Below are 25,129 nucleotides of genomic sequence, written 5' to 3'. Positions count from 1 at the left end.
ACTGGAATATAACCGGATCATGACTGGAATATAACCGGATCATGACTGGAGTATAACCGGATCATGACTGGAGTACAACCGGATCATGACTGGAGTACAACCGGATCATGACTGGAGTACAACCGGATCATGACTGGAATATAACCGGATCATGACTGGAGTATAACCGGATCATGACTGGAATATAACCGGATCATGACTGGAGTACAACCGGATCATGACTGGAATATAACCGGATCATGACTGGAGTACAACCGGATCATGACTGGAGTACAACCGGATCATGACTGGAGTACAACCGGATCATGACTGGAGTACAACCGGATCATGACTGGAATATAACCGGATCATGACTGGAGTACAACCGGATCATGACTGGAATATAACCGGATCATGACTGGAGTACAACCGGATCCTGACTGGAGTATAACCGGATCATGACTGGAGTACAACCGGATCATGACTGGAGTATAACCGGATCATGACTGGAGTACAACCGGATCATGACTGGAGTATAACCGGATCATGACTGGAATACAACCGGATCATGACTGGAATATAACCGGATCATGACTGGAGTACAACCGGATCATGACTGGAATATAACCGGATCATGACTGGAGTACAACCGGATCATGACTGGAGTATAACCGGATCATGACTGGAATATAAATTGATCATGACTGGAGTACAACCGGATCATGACTGGAGTACAACCGGATCATGACTGGAGTACAACCGGATCATGACTGGAATATAACCGGATCATGACTGGAGTACAACCGGATCATGACTGGAGTATAACCGGATCATGACTGGAATATAACCGGATCATGACTGGAGTACAACCGGATCATGACTGGAGTATAACCGGATCATGACTGGAATATAACCGGATCATGACTGGAGTACAACCGGATCATGACTGGAGTATAACCGGATCATGACTGGAATATAACCGGATCATGACTGGAGTACAACCGGATCATGACTGGAGTACAACCGGATCATGACTGGAATATAACCGGATCATGACTGGAGTATAACCGGATCATGACTGGAGTACAACCGGATCATGACTGGAATATAACCGGATCATGACTGGAGTACAACCGGATCATGACTGGAATATAACCGGATCATGACTGGAGTACAACCGGATCATGACTGGAATATAACCGGATCATGACTGGAATATAACCGGATCATGACTGGAGTACAACCGGATCATGACTGGAATATAACCGGATCATGACTGGAGTACAACCGGATCATGACTGGAATATAACCGGATCATGACTGGAGTACAACCGGATCATGACTGGAGTATAACCGGATCATGACTGGAATATAACCGGATCATGACTGGAGTACAACCGGATCATGACTGGAGTACAACCGGATCATGACTGGAATATAACCGGATCATGACTGGAGTACAACCGGATCATGACTGGAGTACAACCGGATCATGACTGGAATATAACCGGATCATGACTGGAGTATAACCGGATCATGACTGGAATATAACCGGATCATGACTGGAGTACAACCGGATCATGACTGGAGTATAACCGGATCATGACTGGAATATAAATTGATCATGACTGGAGTACAACCGGATCATGACTGGAGTACAACCGGATCATGACTGGAGTACAACCGGATCATGACTGGAATATAACCGGATCATGACTGGAGTACAACCGGATCATGACTGGAATATAAATTGATCATGACTGGAGTACAACCGGATCATGACTGGAGTACAACCGGGTCATGACTGGAATATAAATTGATCATGACTGGAGTACAACCGGATCATGACTGGAATATAAATTGATCATGACTGGAGTATAACCGGATCATGACTGGAATATAACCGGATCATGACTGGAGTATAACCGGATCATGACTGGAATATAACCGGATCATGACTGGAGTACAACCGGATCATGACTGGAGTATAACCGGATCATGACTGGAGTACAACCAGATCATGACTGGAGTATAACCGGATCATGACTGGAGTACAACCGGATCATGACTGGAGTACAACCAGATCATGACTGGAGTATAACCGGATCATGACTGGAGTATAACCGGATCATGACTGGAATATAACCGGATCATGACTGGAGTACAACCGGATCATGACTGGAGTATAACCGGATCATGACTGGAGTACAACCGGATCATGACTGGAGTATAACCGGATCATGACTGGAATATAACCGGATCATGACTGGAGTACAACCGGATCATGACTGGAATATAACCGGATCATGACTGGAATATAACCGGATCATGACTGGAGTATAACCGGATCATGACTGGAGTACAACCGGATCATGACTGGAGTACAACCGGATCATGACTGGAGTACAACCGGATCATGACTGGAGTATAACCGGATCATGACTGGAATATAACCGGATCATGACTGGAGTATAACCGGATCATGACTGGAGTACAACCGGATCATGACTGGAATATAACCGGATCATGACTGGAGTACAACCGGATCATGACTGGAGTACAACCGGATCATGACTGGAGTACAACCGGATCATGACTGGAATATAACCGGATCATGACTGGAGTACAACCGGATCATGACTGGAATATAACCGGATCATGACTGGAGTACAACCGGATCCTGACTGGAGTATAACCGGATCATGACTGGAGTACAACCGGATCATGACTGGAGTATAACCGGATCATGACTGGAGTACAACCGGATCATGACTGGAGTATAACCGGATCATGACTGGAATACAACCGGATCATGACTGGAGTATAACCGGATCATGACTGGAATACAACCGGATCATGACTGGAGTATAACCGGATCATGACTGGAATATAACCGGATCATGACTGGAGTACAACCGGATCATGACTGGAGTATAACCGGATCATGACTGGAATATAACCGGATCATGACTGGAGTATAACCGGATCATGACTGGAATATAACCGGATCATGACTGGAGTACAACCGGATCATGACTGGAGTACAACCGGATCATGACTGGAGTATAACCGGATCATGACTGGAATATAACCGGATCATGACTGGAGTACAACCGGATCATGACTGGAGTATAACCGGATCATGACTGGAATATAACCGGATCATGACTGGAGTACAACCGGATCATGACTGGAGTATAACCGGATCATGACTGGAGTATAACCGGATCATGACTGGAATATAACCGGATCATGACTGGAATACAACCGGATCATGACTGGAGTATAACCGGATCATGACTGGAATAAAACCGGATCATGACTGGAGTATAACCGGATCATGACTGGAATATAACCTGATCATGACTGGAGTACAACCGGATCATGACTGGAGTACAACCGGATCATGACTGGAATACAACCGGATCATGACTGGAGTACAACCGGATCATGACTGGAGTACAACCGGATCATGACTGGAGTATAACCGGATCATGACTGGAATACAACCGGATCATGACTGGAGTATAACCGGATCATGACTGGAATAAAACCGGATCATGACTGGAGTATAACCGGATCATGACTGGAATATAACCGGATCATGACTGGAGTACAACCGGATCATGACTGGAGTACAACCGGATCATGACTGGAATATAACCGGATCATGACTGGAGTATAACCGGATCATGACTGGAATATAACCGGATCATGACTGGAATACAACCGGATCATGACTGGAATACAACCGGATCATGACTGGAGTATAACCGGATCATGACTGGAATATAACCGGATCATGACTGGAGTATAACCGGATCTTGACTGGAATATAACCGGATCATGACTGGAGTATAACCGGATCATGACTGGAATATAACCTGATCATGACTGGAGTATAACCGGATCATGACTGGAGTACAACCGGATCATGACTGGAGTATAACCGGATCATGACTGGAATATAACCGGATCATGACTGGAGTATAACCGGATCATGACTGGAATACAACCGGATCATGACTGGAGTATAACCGGATCATGACTGGAATATAACCGGATCATGACTGGAATATAACCTGATCATGACTGGAGTACAACCGGATCATGACTGGAGTATAACCGGATCATGACTGGAATACAACCGGATCATGACTGGAGTATAACCGGATCATGACTGGAATATAACCTGATCATGACTGGAGTATAACCGGATCATGACTGGAATATAACCTGATCATGACTGGAATATAACCGGATCATGACTGGAATATAACCGGATCATGACTGGAATATAACCTGATCATGACTGGAGTACAACCGGATCATGACTGGAGTATAACCGGATCATGACTGGAATACAACCGGATCATGACTGGAATATAACCGGATCATGACTGGAGTACAACCGGATCATGACTGGAGTATAACCGGATCATGACTGGAGGACAACCGGATCATGACTGGAGTATAACCGGATCATGACTGGAATATAACCGGATCATGACTGGAATACAACCGGATCATGACTGGAATATAACCGGATCATGACTGGAGTATAACCGGATCATGACTGGAGTACAACCGGATCATGACTGGAGTATAACCGGATCATGACTGGAATATAACCGGATCATGACTGGAATACAACCGGATCATGACTGGAGTTAGACCGGATCATGACGTGAGTATAACCGGATCATGACTGGAATATAACCGGATCATGACTGGAGTATAACCGGATCATGACTGGAGTATAACCGGATCATGACTGGAAAATAACCGGATCCTGACTGGAAAATAACCGGATCCTGACTGGAGTACAACCGGATCCTGACTGGAAAACAACCGGATCATGACTGGAAAATAACCGGATCACGACTGGAATATAACCGGATCATGACTGGAGTACAACCGGATCATGACTGGAATATAACCGGATCATGACTGGAGTACAACCGGATCATGACTGGAGTACAACCGGATCATGACTGGAGTATAACCGGATCATGACTGGAATACAACCGGATCATGACTGGAGTATAACCGGATCATGACGTGAGTATAACCGGATCATGACTGGAATACAACCGGATCATGACTGGAGTATAACCGGATCATGACTGGAATATAACCTGATCATGACTGGAGTATAACCGGATCATGACTGGAATATAACCGGATCATGACTGGAATATAACCTGATCATGACTGGAGTACAACCGGATCATGACTGGAGTATAACCGGATCATGACTGGAATACAACCGGATCATGACTGGAATATAACCGGATCATGACTGGAGTACAACCGGATCATGACTGGAGTATAACCGGATCATGACTGGAGTACAACCGGATCATGACTGGAGTATAACCGGATCATGACTGGAATATAACCGGATCATGACTGGAATACAACCGGATCATGACTGGAATATAACCGGATCATGACTGGAGTATAACCGGATCATGACTGGAGTACAACCGGATCATGACTGGAGTATAACCGGATCATGACTGGAATATAACCGGATCATGACTGGAATACAACCGGATCATGACTGGAGTTCAACCGGATCATGACGTGAGTATAACCGGATCATGACTGGAATATAACCGGATCATGACTGGAGTATAACCGGATCATGACTGGAAAATAACCGGATCCTGACTGGAAAATAACCGGATCCTGACTGGAGTACAACCGGATCCTGACTGGAAAACAACCGGATCCTGACTGGAAAATAACCGGATCCTGACTGGAAAATAACCGGATCATGACTGGAATATAACCGGATCATGACTGGAGTATAACCGGATCATGACTGGAGTACAACTGGATCATGACTGGAATATAACCGGATCATGACTGGAAAATAACCGGATCATAACTGGAAAATAACCGGATCATGACTGGAAAATAACCAGATCATGACTGGAAGATGAGTATAACCGGATTATAACTGTATTAAACTACTGGCTGATGACTGACTACAGCAAGGTTCTGGAATGGGGCCGGTGATTGAAGAAACAAGAGAACTTTTCATGTTCTGGCAGAAATTTTATTTTAAAAGCTGGATGTTCCACCCTGGAATCATGACACGCTGACTTCTCAGTTGGTTTCGATCCACCTGCTGGTGAAGACAAAGCAGACCTTGGAGCTGATGAGGAGGTGCTTATGGAGAACAATCCTGAAGACCACCTCCTCCTCACATGTTGGTGCTCATCCTGGTCTGGCTGTTGGCTGGGGTCAGCTCCCCCTGACTGCCCTCTCTGGGTGGAGACTGAGGATGAGGAAGATGGTTTCAGTGGTGAAGAATGAGACCAGACCGCAGCCCAACATCAACCAAGAGTGCAGGGGTCTACCTTGACGTGGATCTGGTTCCGCAGCACGGCAGCTCGGAGGATCATGGCCTTGGCACGTCTCTGAAACTCTTTGCCCATGTGAAGGGACTTCTCAAACGTGGTGCTCCTCTGGTCCACGTCCCTCGCATACAGAATCTGCCAGGGACACCCGGTTAGTCAGGCCCCAGACAGGAATCAGGAGGACGGGGAGACGGTTCTCACCTTGCTGTGGGAGTCGATCCGAGCATTGACGAGACCCTCCAGGATGAGCTGAGTCAGCTCGTCTTCCAGAGCCACCACGGTGGTGTTGAAGGCCTGAGCCATCTTCGTCATGTCAGCTGATACATAAGGGCTGAAATACTGAACACACACACACACACACACACCTGAATAACTTCATTAAATAAACTAAAATAAACTTTCATTAAGTACGTCTTCTTGGCTTTATTCCAGCCATAGAGGATCATTATTTTCCTGCTTTTCTCATCACTTGTTGATCTTTGGCTGCTCCTGATTGGACGTTACCGTCAGTTTAAGCTCTCTGATTGGTGGAAAGTCTGACAGGAAGTGTCTTCATCATCATGTCCAGGTGGAAATAGAGGTCTCTTAGCAACATGGTAGTGATGGTGATGAAGATGTGATAAATAATGGTGGATTTACCATCTAGAGTCTCTGAATAAACACTACATGTTGTGTCTGGATTGTAAAGAAACGCTGGAAAACCTCCATAGACCAGCTGGAGGGTCACATGACCAGCTGGAGGGTCACATGACCGTCAGGACCACACTGCCAGTCCTGGTGGTGGACCACGGGAGAGCTGGAGGAGGTTTAAGGGTTAATGACTGATGACAGATGTCTCACCTGAATCAGAGCTCTGTTCCTGATCTGACTGTACAGAGTCTTGATGTGCGGGGCCAGGTACATGTCCAGCAGCAGGTTATCCTGGAACAAATACCACAGTCACCTTCATCATAATCACACAGCAGATGATCCAACATTTTAACGTTTGATGGAAGCAGAACTGATCAGCCTGGACTGCAGCAGACCAGTTCTCCTGTTCCACCATCAGGATGTGGTCCAGCTGGACCAGTTCTCCTGTTCCACCATCAGGATGTGGTCCAGCGTGGTGGAACCTACAAGGTCTTCCCTGAAAGAGACGTTGTCTGGATGGGAGCAGATGTTCCAGCATTGATGGAGCTTCCCAGATGTGGAAGCTGCCCACGCCATCGGCACTAATGCAACCCCATCCCATCAGAGATGCAGGCTGATAACAAGCTGGATGCTCCCTCTCCTCTTTAGTCTGCAGGACACGCCGTCCATGCTGTCCACAAACTATTCCACATCTTCATCCAGGTTTCCACTCAGAACATTTTAAATGAGCTTTGGTCCAGAGAAGACGGCGTGTTTCTGGATCCTCTTCACATATGATGGAGCTTTAACCTGCATGAACTGGGTTCACACTGGTTTCTGGAAGCTTCCTGAGTCCATGCACTGGTTTCCAGTAGAGAATCATGGTATAATGCAGAAGATCACCAGCATCCAGCCTTGTCCCCACCATACAGAGACTCCTCCTGATTCTTCCATCTTTAATGATATGGCGGGACATTTCTAGTCCAGTTAACCAGTTGTCTTTCTTCCAGATGTTTCTGATTCATACAAGTTACTTTTCAGACTTTTTTGGCTCCTGTTCGGACTTTTTCATGATGTTTTTCTGTTAGTTCTCAGTTTCATCGTCTGACATATTTATCCTCTACTGGGAAGAAAATGATGCAATTCTGCTTTTTTAAAATATTTTTACATTGTCAGACATCTCATAAAGCACTGGATGCTAAAAGCAGCTGAGGAGCGACTCACCTTCATCTCATCCAGCTGCTTCAGACAGGAAGCATACTTGGACTCATAGAACTTGAAGATGATGTCTCGGATCTGAGGTTCTAACTCCAGAAATAATTTAAAGGAGCTGAGGACAAAAACATATCAGAAGAATTTCTACTGGTGATAAAAGTGAATTTAAACTCATGGATAATAGAAAAGTGATCAGAAGTACTTCCTCAGTGATACTGGACCCAGTAAGATGGGATAGGTAGGAGAATAGGTTTCACCTGCTAGAGATGACATTACGTTGGAGTTCCTGTCTATCGAACGTGGCCAGAGCACACAAGCCTCCGTACACCGCCACGTTACTGGGAGATAACAGCTGGAGGGAGAACACACACTTCGTCAGGAAGGACAGTCAGACACCCCCAAACATTTTAACAGCAGAGACGAACCGTCAGGTCCAAACAGTTTTTTATCTAACGCATGCATGTTAGCTAACGCATGATAGCAGGGTTAGCTTGCTTTAGCATGCATGTTAGCTAACGCATGCTAGCAGGGTTAGCTTGCTTTAGCATGCATGTTAGCTAAAGCATGCTAGCAGGGTTAGCTTGCTTTAGCATGCATGTTAGCTAATGCATGCTAGCAGGGTTAGCTTGCTTTAGCATGCATGTTAGCTAACGCATGCTAGCAGGGTTAGCTTGCTTTAGCATGCATGTTAGCTAAAGCATGCTAGCAGGGTTAGCCTGCTTTGGCCTGGCCTCAGTCATGGGTTTAGCTTGCTCTACGCGCTCCCGGGGCGACTCTACGCGCTCCCGGGGCGACTCTAGTCATTCTGCAGTCTTACCTCTGGACAGTCACAGTGGTCAAACGACGCCTGCAGGAAACATTTGGCAGCCGGTTTGTATTTTCGGGAGGCCAACTCAGCCAGTCCTACAACCACAAGTACAATCTGATTTTTCATGTTCATCCATGCAGCTGAGGAATAATCCCCCTAGACCATACCTGTCAACTTCTGGATTTTAAAATAAGGGAAACTATCTGGCAATTGGAAAGATCGCCACGGTGATAGTCACTGGTTTCACTCCTCTTAAGGGTGGGGGTGGAGAAAGTTGTGGGTGATGGAAGTTAAATGGTTGCCTCGTGTTTATTCCCATCAGAGGCAGGAGACTTCTAACAATGCCGTAAAGGTGGGGGGGCGTAAAGGTGGGGGGCGTTAAGGTGGGGGACGTAAAGGTGGGGGACGTAAAGGTGGGGGACGTAAAGGTGGGGACGTAAAGGTGGGGACGTAAAGGTGGGGGACGTAAAGGTGGGGACGTAAAGGTGGGGACGTAAAGGTGGGGGACGTAAAGGTGGGGGCGTTAAGGTGGGGGGCGTAAAGGTGGGGGGCGTAAATGTGGGGGAGGTAAAGGTGGGGGAGGTAAAGGTGGGGACATAAAGGTGGGGGAGGTAAAGGTGGGGACATAAAGGTGGGGGAGGTAAAGGTGGGGACATACAGGTGGGGGAGGTAAAGGTGGGGGCGTTAAGGTTGGGAGGTAAAGGTGGGGGAGGTAAAGGTGGGGACATAAAGGTGGGGGAGGTAAAGGTGGGGACATAAAGGTGGGGGAGGTGAAGGTGAGGGAGGTAAAGGTGGGGACATAAAGGTGGGGGAGGTAAAGGTGGGGGCGTTAAAGGTGGGGGCGTTAAAGGTGGGGGAGGTAAAGGTGGGGGAGGTAAAGGTGGGGGCGTTAAGGTGGGGGAGGTAAAGGTGGGGGAGGTAAAGGTGGGGGCGTTAAGGTGGGGGAGGTAAAGGTGGGGGCGTTAAGGTGGGGGAGGTAAAGGTGGGGACGTTAAGGTGGGGGAGGTAAAGGTGGGGGCGTTAAGGTGGGGGAGGTAAAGGTGGGGGAGGTAAAGGTGGGGGAGGTAAAGGTGGGGGAGGTAAAGGTGGGGGCGTTAAGGTAGGGGCGTTAAGGTAGGGGCGTTAAGGTGGGGGCGTTAAGGTGGGGGCGTTAAGGTGGGGGCGTTAAGGTGGGGGAGGTTAAGGTGGGGGAGGTTAAGGTGGGGACGGTAAAGGTGGGGACGTAAAGGTGGGGGAGGTAAAGGTGGGGACAAAGGTGGGGGAGGTAAAGGTGGGGGCGTTAAGGTGGGGACATAAAGGTGGGGACGTAAAGGTGGGGACGTAAAGGTGGGGACGTAAAGGTGGGGAGGTAAAGGTGGGGAGGTAAAGGTGGGGGAGGTAAAGGTGGGGGCGTAAAGGTGGGGGCGTTAAGGTGGGGGGGTTAAGGTGGGGGAGGTTAAGGTGGGGGAGGTTAAGGTGGGGGAGGTTAAGGTGGGGGAGGTAAAGGTGGGGGAGGTAAAGGTGGGGACGTGAAGGTGGGGACGTAAAGGTGGGGACGGTAAAGGTGGGGGAGGGAAAGGTGGGGGAGGAAAAGGTGGGGGCGTTAAGGTGGGGGCGTTAAGGTGGGGGCGTTAAGGTGGGGGCGTTAAGGTGGGGGCGTTAAGGTGGGGGCGTTATGGTGGGGGCGTTATGGTGGGGGCGTTATGGTGGGGGCGTTAAGGTGGGGGCGTTAAGGTGGGGGCGTTAAGGTGGGGGCGTTAAGGTGGGGGCGTTAAGGTGGGGGCGGTAAAGGTGGGGGAGGTAAAGGTGGGGGAGGTAAAGGTGGGGGAGGTAAAGGTGGGGGCGTTAAGGTGGGGGCGTTAAGGTGGGGGAGGTAAAGGTGGGGACGTTAAGGTGGGGGAGGTAAAGGTGGGGGACGTAAAGGTGGGGGACGTAAAGGTGGGGGCGTAAAGGTGGGGACGTAAAGGTGGGGACGTAAAGGTGGGGACGTTAAGGTGGGGACGTAAAGGTGGGGACGTAAAGGTGGGGACGTAAAGGTGGGGACGTAAAGGTGGGGGAGGTAAAGGTGGGGGAGGTAAAGGTGGGGGCGTTAAGGTGGGGACGTAAAGGTGGGGAAGTAAAGGTGGGGGGGCGTAAAGGTGGGGGGCGTAAAGGTGGGGGACGTAAAGGTGGGGGACGTAAAGGTGGGGGAGGTAAAGGTGGGGACATAAAGGTGGGGGAGGTAAAGGTGGGGACATAAAGGTGGGGGAGGTAAAGGTGGGGACATAAAGGTGGGGACGTTAAGGTTGGGAGGTAAAGGTGGGGACATAAAGGTGGGGACGTAAAGGTGGGGGAGGTAAAGGTGGGGACATAAAGGTGGGGGAGGTAAAGGTGGGGACAAAGGTGGGGGAGGTAAAGGTGGGGACATAAAGGTGGGGGAGGTAAAGGTGGGGGAGGTAAAGGTGGGGACATAAAGGTGGGGGAGGTAAAGGTGGGGACATAAAGGTGGGGGAGGTAAAGGTGGGGACATAAAGGTGGGGGAGGTAAAGGTGGGGACGTAAAGGTGGGGACGTTAAGGTGGGGACGTAAAGGTGGGGACGTAAAGGTGGGGACGTAAAGGTGGGGACGTAAAGGTGGGGGAGGTAAAGGTGGGGGAGGTAAAGGTGGGGGCGTTAAGGTGGGGAAGTAAAGGTGGGGGGGCGTAAAGGTGGGGGGCGTAAAGGTGGGGGGCGTAAAGGTGGGGGACGTAAAGGTGGGGGAGGTAAAGGTGGGGACATAAAGGTGGGGGAGGTAAAGGTGGGGACATAAAGGTGGGGGAGGTAAAGGTGGGGACATAAAGGTGGGGACGTTAAGGTTGGGAGGTAAAGGTGGGGACATAAAGGTGGGGACGTAAAGGTGGGGGAGGTAAAGGTGGGGACGTAAAGGTGGGGGAGGTAAAGGTGGGGACATAAAGGTGGGGGAGGTAAAGGTGGGGACATAAAGGTGGGGGAGGTAAAGGTGGGGACATAAAGGTGGGGGAGGTAAAGGTGGGGGAGGTAAAGGTGGGGACATAAAGGTGGGGGAGGTAAAGGTGGGGACATAAAGGTGGGGGAGGTAAAGGTGGGGACATAAAGGTGGGGGAGGTAAAGGTGGGGGACGTAAAGGTGGGGGACGTAAAGGTGAGGGAGGTAAAAGTGGGGACATAAAGGTGGGGGCGTTTAGGTGGGGGAGGTAAAGGTGGGGACATAAAGGTGGGGGCGTTAAGGTGGGGGCGTTAAGGTGGGGGAGGTAAAGGTGGGGGAGGTAAAGGTGGGGGAGGTAAAGGTGGGGGCGTTAAGGTGGGGGCGTTAAGGTGGGGGCGTTAAGGTGGGGAGGTAAAGGTGGGGAGGTAAAGGTGGGGGCGTTAAGGTGGGGGCGTTAAGGTGGGGGCGTTAAGGTGGGGGCGGTAAAGGTGGGGGCGGTTAAGGTGGGGGCGGTTAAGGTGGGGGCGGTTAAGGTGGGGGCGTTAAGGTGGGGGCGTTAAGGTGGGGGCGTTAAGGTGGGGGCGTAAAGGTGGGGACGTAAAGGTGGGGGCGTAAAGGTGGGGACGTAAAGGTGGGGGCGTTAAGGTGGGGGCGTTAAGGTGGGGGCGTTAAGGTGGGGGAGGTTAAGGTGGGGGAGGTTAAGGTGGGGGAGGTTAAGGTGGGGGAGGTAAAGGTGGGGGAGGTAAAGGTGGGGGAGGTAAAGGTGGGGACGTAAAGGTGGGGACGTTAAGGTGGGGGAGGTAAAGGTGGGGGCGTTAAGGTGGGGGCGTTAAGGTGGGGGCGTTAAGGTGGGGGCGTTAAGGTGGGGGAGGTTAAGGTGGGGGAGGTAAAGGTGGGGGAGGTAAAGGTGGGGGAGGTAAAGGTGGGGGCGTTAAGGTGGGGGCGTTTAAGGTGGGGGCGTTTAAGGTGGGGGCGTTTAAGGTGGGGGCGTTTAAGGTGGGGGCGTTTAAGGTGGGGGCGTTTAAGAGGGGGGAGGTAAAGGTGGGGGCGTTAAGGTGGGGGCGTTAAGGTGGGGGCGTTAAGGTGGGGGCGTTAAGGTGGGGGCGTTAAAGGTGGGGGCGTTAAAGGTGGGGGCGTTAAAGGTGGGGGCGTTAAAGGTGGGGGCGTTAAGGTGGGGGCGTTAAGGTGGGGGCGATAAAGGTGGGGGCGATAAAGGTGGGGGCGATAAAGGTGGGGGCGGTAAAGGTGGGGGCGGTAAAGGTGGGGGCGGTAAAGGTGGGGGCGGTAAAGGTGGGGGAGGTTAAGGTGGGGGAGGTTAAGGTGGGGGAGGTTAAGGTGGGGGCGTTAAGGTGGGGGCGTTAAGGTGGGGGAGGTAAAGGTGGGGGCGTTAAGGTGGGGGCGTTAAGGTGGGGGCGTTAAGGTGGGGGAGGTTAAGGTGGGGGAGGTAAAGGTGGGGGCGGTAAAGGTGGGGGCGGTAAAGGTGGGGGCGTTAAGGTGGGGGCGTTAAGGTGGGGGCGTTAAGGTGGGGGCGTTAAGGTGGGGGCGTTAAGGTGGGGGCGTTAAGGTGGGGGCGTTAAGGTGGGGGAGGTTAAGGTGGGGGAGGTAAAGGTGGGGGAGGTTAAGGTGGGGGAGGTTAGGGTGGGGGAGGTTAAGGTGGGGGAGGTAAAGGTGGGGGAGATAAAGGTGGGGGCGGTAAAGGTGGGGGCGGTAAAGGTGGGGGCGGTAAAGGTGGGGGCGTTAAGGTGGGGGCGTTAAGGTGGGGGAGGTAAAGGTGGGGGAGGTAAAGGTGGGGGGCGTCAAGGTGGGGGAGGTTAAGGTGGGGGCGTCAAGGTGGGGGAGGTTAAGGTGGGGGCGTAAAGGTGGGGGAGGTAAAGGTGGGGGAGGTAAAGGTGGGGGAGGTAAAGGTGGGGGAGGTTAAGGTGGGGGAGGTAAAGGTGGGGGAGGTAAAGGTGGGGGAGGTAAAGGTGGGGGCGTTAAGGTGGGGGAGGTAACGGTGGGGGAGGTAACGGTGGGGGAGGTAAAGGTGGGGGAGGTTAAGGTGGGGGAGGTTAAGGTGGGGGAGGTTAAGGTGGGGGAGGTAAAGGTGGGGGAGGTAACGGTGGGGGAGGTAAAGGTGGGGGAGGTAAAGGTGGGGGCGTTAAGGTGGGGGAGGTTACGGTGGGGGAGGTTAAGGTGGGGGAGGTAACGGTGGGGGAGGTTAAGGTGGGGGAGGTAACGGTGGGGGAGGTTAAGGTGGGGGAGGTTAAGGTGGGGGAGGTAACGGTGGGGGAGGTAACGGTGGGGGAGGTTAAGGTGGGGGAGGTTACGGTGGGGGCGTTAAGGTGGGGGAGGTAAAGGTGGGGGAGGTTAAGGTGGGGGAGGTAACGGTGGGGGAGGTTACGGTGGGGGAGGTTACGGTGGGGGAGGTAAAGGTGGGGGAGGTAAAGGTGGGGGAGGTAAAGGTGGGGGCGTTAAGGTGGGGGAGGTAAAGGTGGGGGAGGTTAAGGTGGGGGAGGTAACGGTGGGGGAGGTTACGGTGGGGGAGGTAAAGGTGGGGGAGGTAAAGGTGGGGGAGGTAAAGGTGGGGGAGGTAAAGGTGGGGGAGGTAAAGGTGGGGGCGTTAAGGTGGGGGAGGTAACGGTGGGGGAGGTAACGGTGGGGGAGGTAAAGGTGGGGGAGGTAAAGGTGGGGGAGGTAAAGGTGGGGGCGTTAAGGTGGGGGAGGTAACGGTGGGGGAGGTAACGGTGGGGGAGGTAAAGGTGGGGGAGGTAAAGGTGGGGGAGGTAAAGGTGGGGGCGTTAAGGTGGGGGAGGTAAAGGTGGGGGAGGTAACGGTGGGGGAGGTAACGGTGGGGGAGGTTAAGGTGGGGGAGGTAACGGTGGGGGAGGTAACGGTGGGGGAGGTAACGGTGGGGGAGGTAACGGTGGGGGAGGTTAAGGTGGGGGAGGTTAAGGTGGGGGAGGTAACGGTGGGGGAGGTAACGGTGGGGGAGGTAACGGTGGGGGAGGTTAAGGTGGGGGAGGTAACGGTGGGGGAGGTAACGGTGGGGGAGGTAACGGTGGGGGAGGTAAAGGTGGGGGAGGTTACGGTGGGGGAGGTTACGGTGGGGGAGGTAACGGTGGGGGCGTTAAGGTGGGGGAAAGATGGAGTTTCCTGACAAAACGGGGGAGTTGACAGCTATGCCCTTGACCCCTTTCACTCCAACCCCAATCCAGGTCGCGGTTCAGTTCTGTACACACACAGCTACGTGAAGAAGGTCCACAGAGGACAAGATGTTCAGGTTTAACTGATACAAACAGTAAAATGTAAAACCAGTCAGTCCAGCTCCAGTCCTGGAGGGCCATTCTTGCAGGTTTTAGTTTTTTCTCTGCTCCAATACACCTGAACTTCTTTAAATGACTGTTACCTTCAGTCAGGTGTGAAAACCTGCAGGATAGCGACCAGTCTGAAGAAGTGTTTATCAGTGCAGTTGTGTCTGGTTTTACCTGCAGCGCACTTTAACTTGGTGAGGACGGCCTGGTTCTGGCTGTCTCGTTCCCCTCGTTGCTGCAGGCAAGACAGACATCATCAGCTGACCACGTTTCACAGAGAACATTCATAACACCTTAGAGTCTGACCTCAGAGCCTGACCTCTGACCCGTGAGTTGCTGCTTACCTCAGCTATTTCTGGTGTGGACTCTGCTTTGTTGACGTAGCTCAGAACATGGGACCAGTTCTGGAGATAAACACTGACCTGGAGGACAAGAGACAGAAAGTTATTTTCACTTGTTTCCAACCAGCTCATGTTGTCAGGAAGGAACGTTAACCTTCACACTGATGACAAACAACAGCTGGCATGAGGAGGATTGACGTGTCAACATGGAGCATCACAGTACCAGTTCACAGATCGACCCAATCCTCCCATAAGCACACCACTCCTTCTCATCTTGGCTTTCAGGATAAACACACACACACACACACACACACACACACACACACACACACACACACACACACACACACACACACACACACACACACACACACACACACACACACACACACACAGTTTCCATGTTTCCACGTCTTCCTGCTACTATCTACCTGCTGTCCTCACTGCAGCACCTCCACCTCAGCTGCATCCCAAACGTCTTCCTGGCTTTATTCCAGCCATAGAGGATCATTATTTTCCTGCTTTTCTCATCACTTGTTGATCTTTGGCTGCTCCTGATTGGACGTTACCGTCAGTTTAAGCTCTCTGATTGGTGGAAAGTCTGACAGGAAGTGTCTTCATCATCATGTCCAGGTGGAAATAGAGGTCTCTTAGCAACATGGTAGTGATGGTGATGAAGATGTGATAAATAATGGTGGATTTACCATCTAGAGTCTCTGAATAAACACTACATGTTGTGTCTGGATTGTAAAGAAACGCTGGAAAACCTCCGTAGACCAGCTGGAGGGTCACATGACCAGCTGGAGGGTCACATGACCAGCTGGAGGGTCACATGATCGTCAGTTTCACACTGCTGGTGCTGATGCCGATGATAGAAACGGGTTTTGGTCATGAGAATTTGTATGTGTATAAAATCCAACAGCAGTCAGGAAGTCTTCAGAACTCTGACCAGGTGGTTCAGAGTGGACCGGAACCAGGACAGAGCGACACCAGGATGCATATGTGTGTGTGTGTGTGTGTGTGTGTGTGTGTGTGTGATGAGTACCTTAATCACGTTCAGGCACATGTTGATAACATGTTTGGCGCTGGTGCAGTAGTCTCTGGCACGAGAGTAGCATTTCAGAGCGTTACTGAGGTCTCCACAGTCCAGGTAGTGGTCCCCCAGGTCATCGTGGCCCCTCCTGCAGGGAGAAGCAGATTCAGATCTGGACGTAGGATTTTAGTTCGTACTTTGGAAAGTAAACTAGGATAAATGTGTGTAGTTAAATACAAAACAACGTCCCAGCGGCGGCGAAACAACATACGTGTGTGTGTGTGTGTGTGTGTAAATGAATGAGTCTGTGAACTTTTCTCCAGTTCATCTCCAGTCTCTGCTGCCTGTTGATGGAACAGTGTGACTGTGGGAGAGCTGGGTCAGGACGGTCCACAGGTCCATGAGGATGGGAAACAGGGAGGGGGGGACCGGGGCCCATCGGGGCCCGTCGTGGCCCGTCGAGGCCAGCCGTGACCCGTCGAGGCCAGCCGTGACCCGTCGAGGCCAGCCGTGGCCCGTCGAGGCCCGTCGTGGCCCGTCGAGGCCCGTCGAGGCCAGCCGTGACCCGTCGAGGCCCGTCGTGGCCCGTCGTGGCCCGTCGTGGCCAGCCGAGGCCCGTTGTGGCCCGTCGTGGCCAGCCGAGGCCCGTTGTGGCCCGTCGTGGCCAGCCGAGGCCCGTTGTGGCCCGTCGGGGCCCGTCGGGGCCCGTCGTGACCCGTCGTGACCCGTCGAGGCCCGTCGTGGCCAGCCGAGGCCCGTCGTGGCCAGCCGAGGCCCGTTGTGGCCCGTCGGGGCCCGTCGTGACCCGTCGTGACCCGTCGAGGCCCGTTGTGGCCCGTCGTGACCCGTCGAGGCCCGTTGTGGCCCGTCGTGACCCGTCGGGGCCCGTTGTGGCCCGTCGGGGCCAGCCGTGACCCGTCGGGGCCCGTCGGGGCCCGTCGAGGCCCGTCGTGGCCCGTCGTGGCCCGTCGAGGCCCGTCGGGGCCCGTCGAGGCCAGCCGTGGCCCGTCGAGGCCCGTCGTGGCCCGTCGGGGCCCGTCGAGGCCAGCCGTGGCCCGTCGAGGCCCGTCGTGGCCCGTCGTGGCCCGTCGAGGCCAGCCGTGACCCGTCGAGGCCCGTTGTGGCCCGTCGTGGCCCGTCGTGACCCGTCGGGGCCCGTCGTGGCCCGTCGTGACCCGTCGGGGCCCGTCGTGGCCCGTCGAGGCCAGCCGTGACCCGTCGGGGCCCGTCGTGGCCCGTCGAGGCCCGTCGTGGCCCGTCGAGGCCAGCCGTGGCCCGTCGGGGCCCGTCGAGGCCCGTCGTGGCCCGTCGTGGCCCGTCGGGGCCCGTCGAGGCCCGCCGTGACCCGTCGGGGCCCGTCGAGGCCAGCCGTGGCCCGTCGGGGCCCGTCGAGGCCCGTCGTGGCCCGTCGAGGCCCGTCGTGGCCCGTCGAGGCCAGCCGTGACCCGTCGGGGCCCGTCGGGGCCCGTCGAGGCCCGTCGAGGCCAGCCGTGACCCGTCGGGGCCCGTCGAGGCCAGCCGTGACCCGTCGAGGCCCGTTGTGGCCCGTCGAGGCCAGCCGTGACCCGTCGGGGCCCGTCGTGGCCCGTCGAGGCCAGCCGAGGCCCGTCGAGGCCCGTCGTGGCCCGTCGGGGCCCGTCGTGGCCCGTCGTGGCCCGTCGAGGCCAGCCGTGACCCGTCGGGGCCCGTCGAGGCCAGCCGTGACCCGTCGGGGCCCGTCGTGGCCCGTCGTGGCCCGTCGAGGCCCGTCGTGGCCCGTCGAGGCCCGTCGTGGCCCGTCGAGGCCCGTCGGGGCCCGTCGTGGCCCGTCGGGGCCCGTCGTGGCCCGTCGAGGCCAGCCGTGACCCGTCGGGGCCCGTTGTGGCCCGTCGAGGCCCGTCGAGGCCCGTTGTGGCCCGTTGAGGCCAGCCGTGACCCGTCGGGGCCCGTCGTGGCCCGTCGAGGCCCGTCGTGGCCCGTCGAGGCCCGTCGAGGCCCGTCATGGCCCGTCGGGGCCAGCCGTGACCCGTCGGGGCCCGTCGTGGCCCGTTGTGGCCCGTCGAGGCCCGTCATGGCCCGTCGGGGCCCGTCGTGACCCGTCGGGGAGTCGGTACCTTATGCTCTCTTTGATAGAGTTGCCTTTGTAGTTCTTCAGATCCGTGTCCAGCTTCTCCAGTTTGAGCAGAGCCTTCTTCCTGGTGGATTCTGCCCAGGCCGAGTCCAGAGGAGGAGGAACCGCCCCGCCTTCAGGTACTGTGTCTGGCACCCCCTGCACCTCCCTACATGTGGGACAGCAGGACAATGAACCGCTTCATGAAGCTTCTGCAACCGCAAGAAACGGGGAACGGTGGAATCGGAGCGGCGCGCCCGTCCCGTCCTGTTCCAGACCGGAGCGGCGCGCCCGTCCCGTCCTGTTCCAGACCGGAGCGCGTGTTCCAGCTTGGTGTTGCTGGGACACGGAGGACGTCTCACCAGCTTCAGTTTGCGCAGAACGTGCGTCAAAAGCCAGAGATGGAAAACCTGAACTCGACGCGGGGCGTCAGCCAATCAGAGCGATCAGCTGGCAGCTCCTGGAGGATTCCTGTGGTGAACCCAGACCCGGGGCTGAGAAGCCCGACGACAGCCTTCCTCATGCGGCTCTCTGACTCCTGCCTTGCGGATCGTGAAGCAGCCGCTGGCTTTCTGAAAATGCATCTAAACAAGTCATAATGATCCTCAACGCTGCAGTTCTCTCCACTAACAAGAGCTGCAGGCTGCTTGCAGAAACTCTGCTGTCCTAACGGCCCTAACTGACCCTGTCAGGGTTGCCAGTTCTGGCTGATTTCAGCTGCAGCGAACTCCACCAAAGAGCTGCTCCGTCGGTAGCTCCGTATATATAATGAAAAAGAAACAATCACATTCTGGAGGCATTGTTGTATTTTCACCATATACTGTTGCATTAGACGCCATTACTCCGTGCAACATTTAGGAAAACCATTCCTTGCTAAAAAGCTGAATGTTACTGATCTGGCAACGTAGCAGGATACGTTGCCTAGCAACGCTTTGTTTGGGGGGGGGCTCTCTGCTGGGTGCGGCTCTTGTTGCATTAACAGTGACAATTACTGCCCTACGACGACGTCCTCTAGCTTTATTTATTAAATAAAACCATGCCGTCTGTCTACTGCACCGCCATCATTCAGACTTGTTTGAACACACCGTTAGCTTCCACCTGCAGCGTAACTATGACAACCGTTCAGACCGTACCGTGTGGCCTCGGTCAGTTTACGGTGGATCTCTTCATAGGCGTCAACATTAAAGGTCCTCTGGACGAAGGTGAGGGCCATCTTCAGGGCCTCCACCCGGAGCTGCGGACAATGCTCGGCGATGAACTGCAGCCTCTCGATGCGCATCAGGCCGCTGTAGCTGGTGGCGTACTGCTCCAGGTCCTGCAGACAGGAAACAGCGCCACCACGTTCAGGACGTCTCTGCTGCTGCACAGGGACACACAGCGGACATCCAGGCAGGAGGATCTTACCAGCGTTGGGTTCTCCACGATGTAGTTGATGTCAGGAGCGTTCTGCTGGTCCTCCTGAGGGTCTGCATCGATCTGCATGGGCTCCACAGACCCCTGAAGAACAACGCAGACATGAGTTTCCCACAGAATACAACCTGGTCCGGATCAGACCCCAGACCTGATACAGGATTTCATCATGATGATTTTAGGGTTTGTTATGAAATGAAAAATACTTTATTAATCCCCAAAGGGAAATATTATAGTATATAATAATAACTAGAGGAGGTGTTGTTCCGGAGGCTGATGGCTGCTGGCAGGAATGATCTTCTGTATCTTTCAGTCTTGCATCGGACCTGAAGAAGCCTCTCACTGAACACACTTTGTTGTTTCATCACTGTGTTGTGGAGAGGGTGTGAAGAATCCTCCATCATCTTCATCAGCTTGTGCAGCATTCTTCTTTGGACAATCAGCTCCAGCGGCTCCAGAGTTACTCCAAGCACAGAAGCAGCTTTCTGGATCAGTTTGTTGATTCTCTTCAAGTCTCTGGTTCTGATGCTACTACCCCAGCAGATGCTGCAAAGCTGACTGCACTCTCCACAACAGACTCATAGAAGATATGCAACATCTTGGTACAGACGTTAAACCATCTCAGCTTCCTTAAGAAGTACAGTCTGCTCTGACCTTTCTTGTAGATGTAGTCAGTGTTGCATTTCCAGTCCAGTTTGTTGTCCAGCTGAACTCCAAGATACTTGTATTCCTCCACCACCTCCACCTCCTCTCCCAGGATGGAAACAGTGCTTTGTTTATTCTTCTTCCTCCTGAAGTCAACAATCATCTCTTTTGTTTTGCTGCTATTTAATATGAGATGATTGTCACCGCACCATTTAACAAACTGACTGACCAGTTCTCTGTACTCTGCTTCTTGTCCATCCCTGATACACCCCACAACTGCAGAGTCATCAGAGTATTTCTGCAGATGACAGGACTCAGAGTTGTACTGGAAGTCTGAGGTGTACAGAGTGAAGAGGAATGGCCAGAGTACAGTTCCTTGTGGTGCACCAGTGCTGCTGACCTCCATCTCAGACACACAACCTTTCAGTCTCACAAACTGGGGTCTGTTTGTGAGGTAGTCATAGATCCAGGTGGTTGTGGAGGTATCCACCTGGAATTTATGGAGCTTCTCACATAACAAAGCAGGCTGAATGGTATTAAAAGCACTGAGAAATGAAAGAACATGACCCTCAGAGTGCTGCCTGAATGGTCCAGATGAGAGTGTGTTCTCTGGAGCAGGTATATGATGGCATCTTCAACCCCAAGTCCATTACGATATGCAAACTGGAATGGGTCCTGAAAGGTGTTTACTTGCTTGTTGAGGTGAGCCAGTAAGAGTCTCTCCAGGACTTTCATGATGTGAGATGTCAGGGCAGCTGGTCTGTAGTCACTTGGTTCAGCTGGTTGTGTTTTTTTTAGGCACTGGAACAAGGCAGGAGGTTTTCCACAGCACTGGGACTCTATTTCTTCTCAGACTGGTGTTGAAAAGGTGCTGGAGAATCGGACATAGTTGTTCTGAGCAGGTCTTGAGAACTCTGGGACTGACACCATCTGGACCTGCAGCCTTGTTCTGGTTCAGTTTCTCAAGTTGCTTCTTAACCTGATTGCAGGAGACAAACAAGGTGGAGGTCTCAGGATGTCCTGATGTGGAGGGAGATGAAGCTGTGTTCTGGTCCATGACTGAGCTGCAGGGTGACAGATTGGAGACGTGACAGGAAAGCAGTGGGCTTATGGAGGGTGTGTGGTCTGTTGGGCTGGAGGTAGGGGGTGAACTGAACCTGTTGAAGAATATGTTCAGCTCATTAGCTCTGTCCAGACCTCCATCAGGCTGGTCCCCCTTTAACTTGAAGCCGGTGATCTTCTTCATTCCAGACCACACATCCCTCAGGTTATTCTGCTGGAGCTGACTTTCTAACTTCTTCCTGTAGTCCTCCTTGCACTTCTTAGTTTGTGTTTTAAGTTGTTTTTGTGTTGCCCTCAATAACTCCCTGTCTCCATCCCTGAAGGCTTTCTTTTTGATGTTCAGCAGCTTTTTCAGGTCACTGGTGATCCAGGGTTTGTTATTGGGGAAGCACCTCACTGTTCTTGTTGGGACGATGCTGTCCACACAGAAGTTTATGTAATCTGTCACACACTCAGTCATGGCGTTGATGTCGTCTCCATGAGGTTCACAGAGGACGTTCCAGTCTGTAGCCTCAAAGCCTCCTCTAAGAGCATCTTCAGCTTCAGCAGACCAGATTTTGATAGTCTTTGTGATGACTGGTTGCTGCTGAACGATGGGCTTGTAGGTGGAGGTGAGAAGAACCAGATTATGGTCAGATCTTCCTAAAGGAGGCAGGGCAGAACAACTGCATACATTATTCATATTTGCATAAAATAAGTCCAACATCTTATTTTCTCTGGTGGAGCAGCTGGCAAACTGCTGGAATGTTGGTAGAGTTGCAGAGAGGGAGACGTTGTTGAAGTCTCCGGAGATCGCCATGAAGGAGTTTGGATGCTGTGCTTGTAGCCGAGCAACGACGGAGCTGATGACGTCACAGGCTGTGTCTGGTGCGGTACCAGGTATTATATAAACCGCTACCAGAATAACACAGGTAAACTCTCTGGGTAAATAATATGGACGGAAGCTCACAGCTAACAGTTCCATGTCCCTTGTGCATATCTTCTCCTTGACAGGAACATGTCCAGGATGACACCAACGCTGGTTAACCAGCACTGCAATTCCACCACCCTTTAGCTTTCCGCTGTGTTGTCTACTGCGGTCTGCACGGACCGTTTTAAAGCCCGGTACAGACACATTACAGTCAGGGATGTGTTCATGCAGCCATGTCTCGGTGAAGCATATAATACTGCACTCTCTGTATTCTTTCTGAGACCTTGTTAGCATCTCCAGCTCGTCCGTTTTGTTAGCTAGCGATCTCACATTACCCATGACGACGGTCGGGAGAAATGGTTTAAATCTCCATCGCTTTCTCCTCTGTCTGACTCCAGCTCTGCATCCTCTTCTCTTTCTTTTCAACTCCATCGGAATTTGATGTGTTGTTTCGCTGATAATCCTGATTTGGGAGAGTTTAATCAGTTGATTCCGATTGTAAACCAGTCTTTCGTTGCCAAAGATATGCAGAAAAATCTTCCTTGCAGCACACCCTCCGAACCGGCATGAAATCCTCAGGAAAAAACACGTAAGGTAATATCTTTTTTTTTTTTTAAATCAAGATAGCAAGTCAGAGCTACTACAGTTTGCTGCCATCAGATGGCGCAATCTAGAATGGAATACATTATCTATACATCATATCATATTTATATATATATATATATATATATATATATATATATATATATATATATATATATATGAAAATATTATCTGCTTCATCACGCAGACTTCAGGGTTTGTTATCTTCGTTAGTTGCGTTAACTTCGTTAGCTTCAGCTACACCTCTGATAAACAAATCATTGTAGAATTATTCCATTTGCGTTGTAAGTAGAGGACGGAAACACGATGAGTTCCTAAAGGGTTTCTTTATTTACATGACAGTTTGTGTTTTCTGGCTTACAAACGGAATATAAAGTCGTATTTAAGGCTTACCTGAAAGTTAAACACTTGCACGGGCAAAGGCATCTCAGTTCTAATGTTTCTTTTCTTTCCAACAGTATAGTTTTCTGGTCGACAGAAAGAAGAATTTATGTGTCATTAATCTGCAGCTGCTGAAAGATCAGCTTAGCTAGTAGCTGCTGGAAGAGTTTCTTCTTCTACGGTGGTTGTCACCACGGTTAAATGTGTAACACCCCCCGCCCCTTCCGTTCGGGTCGCGAACTGCAGTTTGAATTTATCTTTTTTTTTTGTTTGTTTTTTTTTTTTTTTTGAAATTATTATTATTATAATTGAAATACTGAGTTTCAAGTCAAAATAACTCACATTTTAAGTTTTATCGGCATATAGCCAATGGAAGTACAGCTGGACAAATATAATAATTTACCCAAAATATCAGGAACTGATGCTATGAGTGGATCTTCACCATTCATTTTCTATTTTCTATTCAGGCTGTGATCAGAAGGGAGTGGAATCTTCCAGTTACACATCACCAGTCCATCACTGTAACAAACCAGTACCCAGTCATGACAGGGATCTGCTGCCTAGGGAATTCTGATATATATATATATATATATATATATATATATATATATATATATATATATATATATATATATATATATATATATATATATATATATCAGAATGTGCAGAAACCTAAAACTTCATCTGAAAAACTGTAAAAAATTTAAACACATTCTGTTTGTTCTGATTCTAGGTCAAAGCATCCACCCTGGTGACGTGTACCTGCCTCCCTCCTGTTCATTCATTTTCTGAACTGCTTAATTCAATTCAGGGTTGTGGGGAAGCTGGAGCCTATCCCAGCTGGCTTTGGGTGACAGGCAGGGTACACAGAGACGAACAACCATTCACGCTCACCCTCCCACTCACTCACTCCTATGGGTAATTTAGAGTGACCAATTAACCTATCATGCATGTCTTTGGATGGTGGGAGGAAGCTGGAGAACCTGCATACACGGGGAGAACATGCAAACTCCACACAGAAAGGCCACTGACCACTGACCCACTGACCCAGCCAAGGACTGAACCAGTGACCTTTTTGCTGAGGCCACAGTGCTAACCACTGCGGCACTCCCTCCTGTTAGTTGAAATAGACTCCAGCTTCCATGTGACCCTCAATATTTCCTTATATCTACCCTTGTGTATTTATTTACTTCTCATTTTTTTGGCCAGGTTCCTAGATCTGCTATCTTTAACCTCACACCACAAGTATCTGATTTAGATTGTTGGACTAAATCAGCTCCCCCAACATTTCCCTTCCAGAAGAGATTAGTGAGGAGGATGACTAGATGCACTGATAGAGTTTAAAACATGATCCACTTTATGAGGTAATAACTATGATACATCTGCCAGTCAGGAGGGTCTATGATACAACACATCATCTACAGACATCCATCCTTTTCATTAAGTGGTACCGACATCTGGTCTGGCTCGTGGACAAAAA

The 25,129-nt window shown here is 51.6% G+C and overlaps 1 protein-coding gene across 1 annotated transcript; it reads right to left on the bottom strand.

Annotated features, from left to right (window-relative positions):
• Positions 1-6,039: 6,039 nt before the first annotated feature.
• On the bottom strand, positions 6,040-23,800 carry gps1 (G protein pathway suppressor 1). Its single transcript, XM_079252193.1, has 14 exons — positions 23,659-23,800; positions 20,040-20,132; positions 19,769-19,950; positions 18,640-18,804; positions 16,559-16,694; positions 15,517-15,594; positions 15,347-15,407; positions 8,992-9,077; positions 8,432-8,526; positions 8,184-8,289; positions 7,191-7,271; positions 6,552-6,689; positions 6,351-6,485; positions 6,040-6,268 (listed from the first exon to the last, which is right to left on the bottom strand). The coding sequence occupies exons 1-14, from the start codon at positions 23,689-23,691 to the stop codon at positions 6,194-6,196; spliced, it is 1,464 nt and encodes a 487-aa protein (XP_079108319.1). The 5' UTR covers positions 23,692-23,800; the 3' UTR covers positions 6,040-6,193.
• Between the last annotated feature and the right edge of the window lie 1,329 nt (positions 23,801-25,129).

This window comes from Telmatherina bonti (genome assembly GCF_933228915.1).
Source record: "Telmatherina bonti genome assembly, chromosome: 14".
Taxonomy (NCBI): domain Eukaryota; kingdom Metazoa; phylum Chordata; class Actinopteri; order Atheriniformes; family Telmatherinidae; genus Telmatherina; species Telmatherina bonti.
Note: the sequence above shows the minus strand (reverse complement) of the source record. Positions and strands in the feature narration are given on the sequence as shown.